General features: G+C 44.2%; 3 protein-coding genes and 1 long non-coding RNA gene across 5 annotated transcripts in view; 1 reads left to right on the forward strand and 3 right to left on the reverse strand.

The window, feature by feature from the left end:
- LOC128450548 (zinc-binding protein A33-like) overlaps positions 1 to 14,784 on the reverse strand; it is a 383,902-nt gene that overhangs the window by 327,791 nt on the left and 41,327 nt on the right. The gene's annotated exons all lie outside the window — the stretch shown is intronic.
- Positions 1 to 14,784, reverse strand: part of LOC128450549 (E3 ubiquitin-protein ligase TRIM35-like) — a 377,361-nt gene that overhangs the window by 321,373 nt on the left and 41,204 nt on the right. The gene's annotated exons all lie outside the window — the stretch shown is intronic.
- arhgap5 (Rho GTPase activating protein 5) overlaps positions 1,907 to 14,784 on the reverse strand; it is a 39,715-nt gene continuing 26,837 nt past the window's right edge. The window contains 5 exon segments of the mRNA XM_053434064.1: positions 1,907 to 3,107; positions 3,109 to 3,367; positions 4,000 to 4,105; positions 5,977 to 6,108; positions 9,407 to 9,484. Of these exon segments, the coding sequence (XP_053290039.1) occupies positions 3,048 to 3,107; positions 3,109 to 3,367; positions 4,000 to 4,105; positions 5,977 to 6,108; positions 9,407 to 9,484 (635 nt within the window). The 3' untranslated portion in view covers positions 1,907 to 3,047.
- LOC128450556 (uncharacterized) lies at positions 5,918 to 7,705 on the forward strand. The gene is made up of 3 exons (XR_008340022.1): positions 5,918 to 6,170; positions 6,935 to 7,006; positions 7,562 to 7,705. It is a non-coding gene; the product is annotated as an uncharacterized LOC128450556 (long non-coding RNA).

Raw genomic sequence — 14,784 nt, forward strand, 5'->3', positions numbered from 1 at the left:
TTCTGAAAGTCATTTTTAATTTACTATGATACAGAGCGATGACGTTAGGAGTCAGATGTTTGTACACCGGGAGCGACCGGATGAGAACAGATCGGACAATATGATGAAATTAAAAAAGATGGAAAAAAAAAAACTACAAAGGACAGTTTCGTCTTTAATCTAGCAGCTGCTGAACCCCCCCCTCTTGGCTCTGTTCCATTCTGTCTTTCCAACGTCCTCTTTCCTCCACCATCGTAAAACCTTCAAATCGGCTCCTGGCTATGATCCATTCTGAATATTTCTCCCCTTTTAAACGCCCCCCCCCCCCCCCCTTCCTCTGCTCCCTCGTTCACATCTCAAAAGGTAAAAGTCACCTCTCTGTCGTCCTCGTCCCATTCCAGACGTGTCCCCTTCTAAGTGTCCTTCAAAGTTCACTCACTCCTTAAGGACAACTTCCTTCCCTTCAGTGCGACGTCCTCGTCACATTAAAACTGAAAATCATCATCGTTCCGTCTCTCGCTTTTTCATGTTCACTGTTTTTTTTTTCTTTTAAAAAACAAACCACAACATCCGGGTCCGAGTTAAGAAGAAGAAAACAACAACAAACTGTTTTTCAACAACATCTTTCCCTCGATTTAACAAATTCTTTCTCCAGAATTCAGATTTGAAATCTTAAAATGAATCATTTGTACCAAAACCCCCAAAATATTAAATTCAAAATGATATAAAGCTATAAAAACTAAAGATGTAAATCCTCAGTGAGGAGCAGGAACCAGGAAACATCTGGGACATTCGCTTAATAAATTATTTACATTAATTATTTACACTTTCAGGGTCGAATTGTTTCTGTGGCGCTGGAAGATCATCGGACATGAAATGAACGACAGAATATGATATATAAAAAAAAGGGAAAGCTTGAGTCTGAATCCAGGAAACACTGAATGGTTCTGAGGGTCGAGGACAGAAGACACGTCGGAAACGGGACATTTCACTCACAGGTTCGATTCCCCGTCGCTCAGATTCATCAAGACAAGAAAACCACAGGAAACTGATCTCAGGTCTGATCTCAAGTCGTTTTCACTGTGAAGTCCGAGGAGAATCTGGTTCAGGTCGATACGGTGACAGAAGACAACAGCTTTTGTATTAAGTCTTTAAAAAGACAGATTATTATTATTAGTGAAGTTTAAATTACATTTTATTTGTGTGTAAACGTCTTTGTTCCGTCACTGATGAAGAGTGACGAGGGAGTTTTAATTTGTTTCTTTCAGACGAGCCGAAGAATTAAAACCTACAAATCTGTTATCCATCCACCCCCCCCCCCCCCCCCACCCCAACACACACCATCATAAAAACGATGGGTTCAGTTACACCATCAGAACCACAAAGAAATATGATTATAGCTTCTGACAGATTATAGTCCAGTACCCGGTGGTATTTCACTAAATCAGCAGCCTCTGCTGTTGATAAAATTGTATTTATATATATATATTTATACTTATATATAATTCTTTCCTCTATTTAGGGAAAACTATTTGACATATAACCAAAAATATGATATTAAGAGTTGATTTCTTGAGGAGAGTAACTCACTGAGATTTTTCTGTAGAAATGTTCCCACGAAACCAAAGAAAGAAAAGATTCAGAGAAAAACTCCTAAAGAGTTTCAACGTGTTTCGTTTCATTTCAGCTTTTTTTTCTTCTTTAACTTTATAAAGTTCATAGTTTTTTCACTAAGTCGCAAAAAACAGACACATGCAAGTTTCGTTTCCAACAAACCAACGAAAACAAAACGGCAGAAATGAAAAAGCGGGAAGCGTCGTCCACGAAGACGCCTCCTCCAACCCAAAGGATCCAGAATGCATTGCGACGTAGTGGTTTCCTCACTCATGTGCCATCGTGGAGGGGGGCTGGGAGTGTGTGTGGGGGGGGGGGGGGGGGGGGGTGGGGGGGTCGTCAGTCGTTGCATTGAGCGTTAGCGGCTCTAAAAGAGACAAAGCGTTACAGCTGAAGATTCAAATCGGTGAAGTCGGGTTCTCTTGTCCTTTTTTAAATCTGTTTCCCTCCTGAATCCCTCCTTCGCTGTGGAAGGAACAAACTGGCTACAATACAGACCACAGGTCAGTTCACACAGACACAACACACACACACATAACGATGTGTGTCATCATACACACAAACAATCAGACGTTACAAAAAATATATATAAAAAAAAAACAGAAATCTGTCGAAATGATAAAAACATAAAAACACAGATGAAGTTGGCTTGTGGGACGTTTGACGCATGCGCTGTCAAAGGTCACGTAGTGGGTCAGTTCATCTTTTAGTAGAACCAGTAGAACCAGTCCTCCTCCCCCCCCCCGACCTGTTTGTGAGCTTGTTTCTCGTCCGGTGTCTCGAGTGAAGCCGAGTGGAAGGACGACAGAAGAAGAAGAACTGTTTCCTGTGCTGAAGATCTGCAGGAAGACTCCGTGAAATACTGAGTCCCACAAAACAGACTCAAATGAATCAGGTGCTGGGCGAGTCAAACTGGTCAGAACCAGGATCGGGTTGCAGTCGGGGGGGGCCTCTAGGTTTTAACTTCCCTTTTCTCTTGTGTCGGAGCAGGGAGAAGGAGGAGGGGCTTAAGTGTGCTATTCCATCAGGGTAAAGTAGGAGGCTGATCTTTAGTGTCCCAGAATCCCCTGAGTCAACCCTGTCGTCTCTATGTGCCAAATCAAATCAGTTCATTCATCAAATACTTTCAGTCCCTGTATCGTAGAAAGGAAGGCGGTCAGATCCAGTACGAGTTCCAAAAGGTGACGTCCCGTTGTAATTCTCTAATCCAGGATTTACCGGATGAGCCGATCTCACAGATTAGGTCTCGACGTGTCTCTAAACCACCGAAGCTCCTCCACCTCAAAGTCCACGACCAACAGCAGCTGCTGAATCCCTAGAAATCACCGGCTCGTGTCTTCTCCGATGTTTACAGCCGAGCGGTCGAGCAGAAGTCGACCTCCAGGTCGCTCATGTCCTAGAGCGACTGGCAGCGCGGACAAATCCCCCCCGCACGTGATTTCCCAGCATGCTCCTTATATCAGCGGGTCCGGGTGCAGGGTGTGTTGGATCTGCTGGGGCTGCAGTGGGGGGGGGCAGCTGCAGCGGCAGCAGGGCCTCCACCATGTTGTGGCAGTGCGGCGGGGGGGTGCCCTCGCTGCTGGAGCTCTCGGCCACCTCGCCGCCGTGGAAGAAGTAGTCGCTCTGCAGGATGAAGGACTCGATGACGGCCTGGTTCAGCTTGGTGGTGGACAGCGTGTCCTTGTTCTCGAAGTCGGGCCTCATCAGCGTGGGCCAGAAGCAGATGGACAGGTTGTCGGGCGTCATCAGCGTCATCTTGCTGTGCTGACTCACCCTGAAGAGAGACAGACAGAGGGACAAGTCAACAAACTGACTCAGGGTCAGCTGGGAATCTAATGATATCAACCAGATATATATGATTATGACTGCAGTGTTTAAAACCATCCTGGACAGTTTGAACCACTAGGTGGCGTCATGGGCCACGTTCAACCCATTCATAGAGATGGTATTTTATTTTTTCCAATTTGGTAATAAATGTGATATTAAAACCAACATTAAAGAAGTCATAAATTAAGTTTGATTAGTTTTCTGAGCAGGTGTTGTAAACGTGATGAGGTCACATCATTACAGTGGGATTTGGGTCAAAGTCAGAAACATTAAAGTTGTTGTGCGACCTTCTCAGGACGCATCAATAAATCTGATGGGGGGGGTGGATTCTGGGGGAAGACGACAGGACGGTTAACGCTGCCAGTTCAGTTCTATATTCAACATGTATAACACATGTATGTGAATTCATCATGTGGGGGTTTGAGAGTGTGTGGACACCCGAGCTGGACTCTGCTACTCTGATCAGGTTCTGACACAAACAACACAACAACCGTCCGAGTTGTGGTTTCATTTGTGCGTTTCCTCTCTGTCGTGTTGAGATGGAAACTTGCAGCACGAGTTACAGTTTGTGTGTTTTACCTGTTGAGGTGTGTGATGATGTACTTGAAGACCTGGTAGTTGACGGATGGAAACTTCTTCACGATTTCTCTCAACACCTGAAGACGCTCCATGTAGTCCACGATTTCTGATGACACACACACACAGAGGACAAAAAGGTGTTACACATTTTACACACACTCTCTTGGGAACGGAAATTATACACTGTGGAAAACAAAAGGTTGCGATGCTGCCAAGAGAATCTCCCACGCTCTGCACACACAGACACACACACACACACACACAAAGCCTTGTGGGCAGAAACAACACAACCCCTGCAACACAACTGGCCCGTTTTTTTCCAGGATATGAGAATAAACACGTTTGTGTTTTATTGTTTGATTTTAAAAAGTCACGGTTGCAAATAAACAGCTGATTAAGACAGAACTGTAAATATTTAACGAGTAAAAAATAAATAAACCAGAGGAACTCCTGCTCTTTGACTTCAGCTCAACACAACTGTCGGTTCATAAACTCAAAACTTTATTATGCTCGTAATGTTCAGTTATAGTGACATTTAACTGTGTTTATTACTGCAACAGAAAATGGCCTTGATAAGCATCATAAAAGCAGAAATATTGTTTTACATTAGTTTGTGAAGATGAAGCTAATAAACAGGGATGGTGGGATTTTTCACATCTAGATGTTTTTCATTTCCCGTTGCACTTTGTTGTATTTTCATGTGCGACGTTCTGACACACGTGTGTAACTCTGAGTTCGACCTACCCCCCCCCTGAGCATCCATAACTTTCCCTCCAGCGCCGGCTCATCGCAGCAGAAACGCTCGACTCAAACTCGACTTATGAAATATTTAACGCGTAGCAGTGAAATGAAGCTTCCACCTCTGGATTGTCACAACAGAGCCGATTTCAACACGACGCTCCAGGAGATTCCAGAGATTCCAGGAGCAGCGGGAGGAGGTTTATATTAAATCACAGTTTTACAACGACACACCGGCTCCTTCGTCCTGGACGCCATCGATCATCTTAACGAGAGGCCGGAGGCAGCGTTAAGACGCTGTAATGGCTGCTAGAGGTCAGAGGTCATTAATGCACGCTGCTATCAGGAGGAGGTAGGAGTTTACTACAGGACCGATATGACACTTTAATCCCCTTTTATTAAGAGTAATGGTGAAGCCCACTGCTGTCTAGGCAGTGTACCCACAATGCAGCAGGTTCAATAAGGTGGTGAAACTACAACGGTTAAGATTAAGGGAGAATTTTTCTTCAGTTTAAAAGAAACGTAACAGAGTGAGACGTCTTCTTTCTGGTGGATCATGCTGGTGTCCCCCCCCCCGACTGTACACACACTTCATGTTCTTGATATAAACTGTGAACTTTCATTGGTTGGATCCATCAGCTCGTTACAAAGTGAGAGAGATTAAAAGTTTACAGCTGCGCAAAGAGAGGAAGAGCAGGAGGAGGTGAGAGAGAGAGAGAGAGAGAGAGAGAGAGAGAGACGAAGGAAAGGGAAGGAGAGAGAAAGTGAAAGTATGAGAATGTGATTTATTTTCCAGACGAAGAACAAACACCACTTTACTGCCTGTGGACACACACACACTGTTGCTCAGTGTGTGTGTGTGTGTGTGTGTGTGTGTGTGTGTGTGTGTGTGTGTGTGTGTGTGTGTGTGTGTGTGTGTCTGTGTGTCTGTGTACGTGCAGTACAAGGTATTCTTACACATCTCATTGTGTGTATTTTTGGCTCATTAATCTGCTGTTGTCAGCCTTGTGGTTTTATTTCAACTTTCCCAGAAACACACACACACACAGAGAGTGGGGGGGGGGCAGATTCAAGATGTCCGACAGTATCCTGGGTTTGAATAAAGCCTCTACACGGTGTGTGATGTGACAGAAAGCTGAGTGTGTGTGTGTGTGTGTGTGTGTGTGTGTGTGTGTGTGTGTGTGTGTGTGTGTGTGTGTGTGTGTGTGTGTGTGTGTGTGTGTGTGTTTCTATTCTTACTTGCGGCCTCCACCAGCTCCGGCTGCAGGCTGTAGGGGATCAGCGGGTCGGGCAGGTCGGCGAAGAAGGCCTTCAGAGCTCCTGCTGCTGCATTCACCGCCACGTCCATCACCACGAAGTCAATACTGTGATCTGCAGGGAGAGGAGAGGAAGAGGAGGAGGAGGAGGAAGAGGGTCAGAGGCAGATTCACAAGGTGACTGGACTGTAGACGTGTGCTCGACATGTTTGCGGCTGCAACACTCATTTCATCCTCAGCAGAGAAACCTTTATTATACATGTTCTTTATAAGTTTGGTTAATGACTCGTCTGTTAACATGGAGGAGGCAGAGAAGGGAAGAACTAACATGTTCAAGAGGTCAAACATGTTTAGTGAGGCCACAGAGACCTCGACCTTTGACCACTTACATCTGGTCAGAGATCAGATTAATTTAGATCAGTTAATCTGAAAGTTTTACCATATTTAACCAGATTTCTTTAAGGTGTACGTGAGATATTGTGTTCTCAAGAAACAACAAACTGAAGAGAAGCCTCTGGAGTCGTTTAAAAAAATAAATCACACACGTTTAGATGAATGATTTTAATGAGTGTGTAATTTGATTGGATTTAAGGAGATTCTAGTTCAGCTCTCTTCTTCCTGTCGGGGGACGAGTGGAGCTCCGGCTCATCACTTTTTTTTAATTTCAGTTTTGCTGAAGGGCGTTACAGATTTATTCATCCAGAAAAAAACTGCAGCAGCCGGGGTCATCTCTTCAGATTGAAGCTGAACATCTACACACACACACACACGCAAACACACAAACTCACACACACACACACTTCACATCACACTGGTGTCAGCTTTCTCCTGAACACCCCCCAAGTAAAAATACTGCAAAAGATGATGACTTATAAAAGAATGTTTCCAGTCAGAGATGGAGGATGAAAAATAAATATTCACCACTTCCTGTTTTGACTCAGAGCGACGGCCAAATGACGACAGGAGGGAGGAGACAGAGGGAGGAGAAGAGAGAAAGAGGACAGAGCCCTGAGGTAACACGACAGCTGTCACACTGAATCTGACACACTGCCAACACACACACACACACACACACTGACACACTCGACCAGTAATACTCTCGAGAAGTGAAGAGATAGGAGGGGAGGGGGGGGGGGGGGGCAGTGATGAAAGCGAGAGAGAGAAACAGGGAATGCACCAGTGAAAAAAGAGGACAGAGCAGAAAGAGGGGAAAGGACAGAGGAGCAAGGAAAGCAGAGGACGACACAAGGGAACAGGACGAGGAAGGAAAGGAGATAGCAAACGACAGATGGACAAAGAGGAGTTAAGTAGAGATGTGTGTGTGGGGGGGGGGGGGGGGGGGGGGGAATCATCAAGGTGGAAGAAGTGTAAAAGAGGAGAGGAGGAGCTGTTGTTAAATAAAGGAGGTTAATTAAAAACAGATAAACGCTTCTTTCCAAACGGTTCACAGAGCAGAGCCAGAGCGACCTCTGAGTCCCAGCAGACGCTCATCATAACTCCCCCCCCCCAGAGAGAAATCTCATTTGAATCTATATCCTATTTCCTTAAAGATATATTCTGCTCCTCAGGTGGAAGAAGCCGGCGGCTCTCGATCACCGCTCGCTGACACAGGAGCTAACTGGCTGTAATGGTGCATCGGCCACAGACCAGTATCACTGAGCTGCAGCGAGAAGAGATGATGCAACCTGCAGAGTGCAAACGGGAATATGTGGCCTGACAGAGGGGGGGGGGGGGGGGGGAAACCCTCCAGGGAATGAGTCAGAGTTTACTCCAGATGTGTAAGAACAGCAGGTTCACTCTCCGTGCGTTGACCCGGAGAGAACAGAGATGCTCGAGGGTCAGAGTCGCTCTTTCACAGCTACAGAGGCATAGAGCGTTTTCTAGGAGGACTCATTAGACATTTATGAAACGAACACTAGAGCCTGAAGATGTTCAGAGAAGTTCTCCACAACCACAGGAGGAAATATAGACCAGGACTATGTGTGAGGGTTTCAAACGATGGAAGAGTATTCACAGCAGGGATCAGATGTGTTCAGCAGTAAACAGAGCAACAAACCTGCCACCACCATGTGTGTGTGTGTATGTGTGTGTCTGTGTGTGTGTCGCTGAGATCAGAAGGATTCAGTCGGGAATCAACAGCTTAAATGAATCGTTCAGTTCCAGAACCGAGTCCAAACAAACAGATTCTGTGAAGAACCTAAGCGACTGCTGGACCTTGATGGAGATTTGAGATCTACTGAGGGCCACTTTCCCTTTTTTCAACAGACCACAAACATCTGTATATAAATACACAGACTTTGGTCTTTTGACTTCCACTTTATAAAGTCAAATACGAATGTTTGGACGACTTGTGGTTTAAGTAAAGAGTGTTTAAACTGTTAAACACATCATGATTTAATCTTACACTTACAAGATGAAGTGGAGGATTAACATTTCAGGCTGGTTTACTTCAGTATTTACTACTATTCACTTGAGATGTCAACAACAACTGTTCTTGCAAACAGAAACGTGAATAAGTAAACAAGCACAATGTGAAACTCAGCAAACAAGGTCGACTCATTAAATAATCTCAAGACGAGTGTTGGTGCTGCAGGATCCAGGAACTGGGTTGAATCCACTCTAAAGAGTGAAAAGTCTATTTCCTCTTTCTGATGAGTCTTGCTGGTTTCATTGGTAATGGAGTTCCTTTTATGCTTCTTGTGATGATGATGATAAACATAACGTTACGATGGAGTCAGGGATTTTTCAGTGTGTGTTTTTAGCTTTTGTCAAACATGCAGAATTCAAACTTGTGAAATGAGGAAGAGTCAGATTCTTTACTGCCAAGCTTTTAAATATAATATATATGTGGATTCATTTCTATCTTAAAACAGAAATTATAGAAAGAAAATATTGATGAGTTTTCACATTGGATATAGACTTCTACATGTGAGAGTGTAAGAAACAACCCACTCTGAGTCCAGTCTCTACATCTCATCAGCTGGCTGTGAAACCTCAGACACCCCCGACCACGTGCTGGTGATTTCTGCCTGTGGTGACTTTATTTATCCCATTAGCCGGTTTGGCGGCTGACCAAGCGTCACATGCAGGTCGGGCTCCTGCTCCGCCGGCCATGTGTTTCCCTGTACGGGCGTCTGCTGCATGATCTGACCTGGAGTCAGTCAGCTCAGAGTTCTCTCTCAGAGTCACACAGACGCTGCTCGAGTGGTGACATGTTTTCAGAGGAGTTCTTAAACTGCACGATTTAAGATTCATGGGAAACTTTTTTTTGAACCAGGATCTGTGGCTCTTTGAAACTCCAGTTACACATGTGCTCGTTCTTCATGTTTCTATGAAGCTGTGTTTATGGTGTTCTGCTGCGAGCGTGTGTGTGTCTGTGTGTGTGTGTGTGTGTGTGTGTGTGTGTGTCTTACCTTGATCATACTGTTTCTGGATGTTGTCCTGGTCCGTCTTGTTCCCACTGACTCGATACAGACCCTCAGTCGTCAGACCTGAGAACACAAACAACCCACAGCTTCAGTGACGGCTCTGACCCACTTCATCAAGAGGAGGTTCTGTATAAAACCTGAACCGAGGCAACCGGAGCAGTGGAAGAGGTTCCATCTCAAACTGCGTTCAGTATTTATCACTTTGTGTTTCTCTTTTCTAGTTTCCTATTCACATCAACCTGTGTACAAGCATGAAAAGAGTGGAGATGTGGGATTATCGGTGTATTTCGAGTTCCACTGGATGAAAGAAAACGTGAATACAGAACCGAACATGATCCCCACGCTCTGAAAAGTGATTTGACTTAAAAGCAGAGGAACAAAAAAGAAAGCCAGCGTTGCCAGGCACCGACACATCTGATACGCAATCACTGAACGGAAGAGATCAAATGTTTACACAGCTTCTGCATAAATAATGTGCCTGTAATTCTCCACCAGCGGTGAATAACAGGACCGAGAGAAGAAGGAGCAGAAAGCTGGAGTGGAGGAGGGTGGAGGAGGCAAACCAGCTTCTGGAGTAAATAATAAATACATAAAACATCCATCCATCCTTTCATTATCCTAGTTTTAAAGTAAAAGTGAAGTATTATCTTTACATTTTAATTGTAGTATTTGTTCTTTTCTTTTAAAATATGAATATATGTAGTCGTATACAGCCTGTGTTTGTTTTTTAATCACCCTGACATTGAAAGGTGGTTTAATGAGCTGCCCCTAAGTAATAAATCATGTTTTGTGTACAAACATGTCTGGATAAGTGTGTTTATTCATAATAAACTTATTCATAATAAGTTTTCACACGTCAGCCTACAGCTTCACGATTAACCCTTCGAGGTAATAAAGTGCATTTCAATAGAAAATGGTCCAAAACCTTTCAGAGCTGCAACAGCTTCTCCAGCACGTGGGCTCAGATTTATTAATAATTTAAAAATAAATATTTACTGTTTTTTGATGCTGTTGCTACTAGAACAATCTGAGAGGTCGGCGAACACAACGAAATATAAACACAGGAAAAGTCGAACGTGTGCTGGACAACAGATGAACTGTGAATCAACAGTTCAGTGCTCAGCAGGTCTGAGAGCAGCTTCTGTTTGAGACTGCAAAATATCACAGCAGCTGGAGCCTGACAGCTGATCCCGGACCAGTTTATATGTGGAGACAGAGAGTCTTAATTAAAGCTATGATGTGTGTTCTGATTGCAGGGGTGAACATAGAACACACAGACACACACACACACACACACACACACAGAGAGACACACAACTATCCAAACAGGCTGGACAAGGTCATTCACACTGCAGTGTGTGTGTGTTTCATAGGCGAGCATTAGACACACATTTCAGGCTATAAACCAGTTAATTGTGGACACAAGCTGTGTGTGTGTTTGTGTGTTTGTGTGTAGAGGCAGTTAAGCAGAGACAGTATTATGCAAATTCGGCTTTAATGGATTCAAGTAAATCGTGTCAAGTGTGAGCGAGGGTGGGCGAGAAAGTGTGTGTGTGTGTGTGTGTGTGTGCTGGTATCTGTGTGTTTATCCGTGCCTGTACGTGTGTGTTTGAACATGTGTGTGTGTGTTTGCTTGTTGACTCCAGCGTTCGACAAAACATGGCCGCTTAAATCTTAAATTAGCAGAGACCCAGAAATCTGAGGGCGGCATCGACCCGTGTGTGTGTGTGTGTGTGTCTGTTGTGTTAATAATGATGACACCTATATTACTATCATATCATCATGTTAAATATAAATGTCCAATCAACGATAAATTAATTAAACATCAAGCAATAAATGAAATCGGAAGATTAATCCACAACTTGAGGCTTTACAATCGTCTTCAAGTTATACAAACCAAGAATGAAACGTCAATCTGTGGCTCATGAGCACTAAGGCAATCAACTACAAGCTGATCTACACAAAATGTAGATCACAGATTAATTCTCCAATCAGTGTTTTAGAGACTAAACAAGACAAAAGATGCCATTTTAATCAATGTATCACAGACAGTGTGAGTAGAGTAATAACAGTTATTATATATATTATGATATATCTACGTGTACATGAGCAGAATGTGTCAAGTTCTTGACCTCTGTCAGTTTAATGATCAGCTTTCATATTTCATATATCAATAGAGTATATTTCACCAGGCAGCATGAACCCGTCCCTGAATGCAGCCGTCGGCTCAGATATTCTTCTGCACATGAATTCAGTGTTTACCGTTAATTACCCAGCCGGTGGGGAGCTTCTATATTTTAATGAGTCCTGCCACAGTCCATAATAAACAGAATTTCTAGATTTTACACACTCATAGCAGCAAATAAATAAATAGCTCCCCCCCCCGAAGCCACGGCCCCACCACTAGAATGTTTGTGTTATTGTTTACTCTGAGAAACAGAGCTGCCCTGTGTGAGCAACACAAACTCTCTGGTCTAGTGTAGGAATTAGAAGACCACACTGTTTATACCAGTTGGTGCCGGTTCAATACGGACAGTTCAAATTAGTTTCACTTGTTCACCTCTGAACTTGAAGTGGCCTCTCCAACGCCCTCCCACCAAATGTCACCACCATGTCCTCTGTCCCCGTGAGGATATTTGATTCTCAACAGGAAGTTAACAAACACACACAGACACACACACAGACACACACACAGAGCAGACCTGAGGGGAAGGAAGTTAACAGTGGAGCTCATGTTTGCATGTTGGGATCTGATAAGACTCATCCTGCTGTGATATGATCTAATATCCTGACACACACAGTTTCTGTATCCCTGATCCTCACATCACTCTCCATCCCCATCTTTATCTCCACCTCCCCTCCATCCCCCTGTCTCACCCCCCTGTCTCACCCCCTGTCTCACCCCCTCTCTATAGCGCTGCAGCTATATCATCCCTTTGACAACCATGGGCTGGGAACAAGGACAGGAAGCCGGTTCAATAAGTGAAAGTCAATCATCAGCTATTTTTAACTCTTACTTCACCCGTCAGGGACACGAGACAACAGACACAGTGAGAGACGCTCACTGACATAACGTATTGACCCCGACCTGAACCTTCATCAACCATCGTCCTCCTCACGATGTCTTAAAACTGGAAACCATCCTCGTAAAGATAACAACACACTAAAACTTTCAGTTTCTTTTAAACTTTCTCGCAGCCAAAAACTTGTAAAACTGAAACATCGGCTGGATCTCCAACTTGCTGTGACAGCCGCTGATCTAATCAAGCATGAAATGTGATTCAGTTTAAAAAGTGTGACTTGTTTCTACAATAATACTATTAAAAATAATAAATCTTTTACTGCTCAACACACAAAGAGGCTGATTGTTGCGATACCCACTAACAGTCACTGCCCCGAGGAACAGACACAAACACACACACTGTGAAGAGGGTTTTTGTGTCTGAGCTGTTGACCCCTGACCCCAGCAGTTGAACTCTGACCCGTCTGGGTGACGTGTTGACTTGTCCTTGGAGACAAAATTGGGAACAAATGTTTTACATGAAACACGCTATTCCAATTCAGATAATGACTTTAAGGTGTCGACAGAACCGAGGTAATCTGATAAAGATAAAGAAGCTGAGCGTAAACATGTTCTACATGTGAACAGTTCTCTTCAGAGTCTCTCACCACATTAATCTGCCACTTGTAGTTTCTGTAATGTGTTGTTTTATTTTCTGCTGAGTGTGTGAGGCTGTGAATCAGGACACACACACACACACAAACAAACACACTGTAGTTTATTTAGACTCAGCACCAACCTCCTCTTTGTCTAAAACTGCACAGACCAGATGTTTTAGGAAAACTCAGATCATAGTTGTTAGTATAGTGACACTGAGAATCCCTGGGAAATGGGTCAAAATGTAAAAAAATTAAATAAAACAGACCCTAACATCTGGATCCACACCACTCTTTCTTAACTCGTCCTTCCATCAAGTTTTGTGGTAAACCATCCAGTTGTTTTTGTATAATCTGGCAAACTAACCAACATAGATGAAAACATAACCTCCTCTGCAGCAGAAAGACCGATGACCCTCAATTTACCTGGTTTGACTCGACTGCCTTTTTAATGTTTAAATAGTTCAAGTCAGAATATGATTTTTTGTCTACCTGTACATATGGCAATAACTTTGCTCTATCTTTATTAGCGTTGTGTTATTTCCGATTATCCTGAACCCACCAACACAAAAGAACCACACACAAGCTGCAGCACACAAGCTGATCCATGTTGCTTTAACAGGACAATAAAAAAAACAATCTGCTCCTTTGGCTCACATCAGCATATCCCAGCCCCTGTGTTCCAGTTTCTCATATCCAGGACAGTCGGGTCCTAGCTCAGTCGTTATACATGTTATATATGACATGTGAACATATGCAAACACACAACCTGCTCTGTACAGGGAAGATGAATGTGCAGGTGAAAGCGCTTTTCACTTCTCCTGCCCGGGGAAACCACGTGCAGCTTCTTTTCCCACAATCCCTGAGCTGAGTAACAAGCTGAGCTTTCTGCTCTGGAAGCCATTCTGCCACTGATATAGAGCGTGTGCCTGTGTGTGTGTGTCTGTCTGTGTGTGTGTGAGAGAGAAAGACCGCAGCTTTATGTGTATGGAACTAACGGTGTGCACTCTCTTTGTCTTTCTTCTTACCACACACACACACACACTCGAGGTTGTGGTCTGGTGGAGTCATCAGTTTCGCTGTTGGTGTGTTAATTTAATGACCAGCCCTCCACACAACCACGAGTCAATATAAATCAATACAAAGGCCACGAGGAATGAGGGAGTGTGTGTGTGTGTGTGTGTGTGTGTGTGTGTGTGTGTGTGTGTGTGTGTGTGTGTGTGTGTGTGTGTTTTAATATCTGGGCACCTTGTGTAATGAGATCCATACACACAGTCCCAGCAGACAACCGGCCCCCAGCTGCAGCCTGCACTCTGAGATGTTAATACTGAGATCTCTGCTGCTTAACGCCCGTCCATCACATGTCCAGTGTCTCTGTGCGTCTGTCCTAAACCAGAAGTGTGTGTGTCTGGTTCTCAACAGCACGAGCTTCTCGGAATTTGTGTTAAACAAAAACGTAGCACAGAGGCTGAGGGCGCACAGTCGGCCTCGTTCCAGCAGAGACCATCTCATGTTACTGGTTTTACATTTTTGTCTTGATATTAGAGTGAAAAACGAGCTCCGAGACAACGAGACCGCCCAGGGAGACGGGGGGGCGGCGACTGAGGGGGAAAGTCCCCTCCATGTGAACATCCAGTTCACTTCACGAGGGAGGATCGCTCTGCCTGTTGAAACAGACGTGTTATGTCTGCTGTGTCTCTGGAGAA

Source organism: Pleuronectes platessa, chromosome 11, assembly GCF_947347685.1.
Source record: "Pleuronectes platessa chromosome 11, fPlePla1.1, whole genome shotgun sequence".
Taxonomy (NCBI): domain Eukaryota; kingdom Metazoa; phylum Chordata; class Actinopteri; order Pleuronectiformes; family Pleuronectidae; genus Pleuronectes; species Pleuronectes platessa.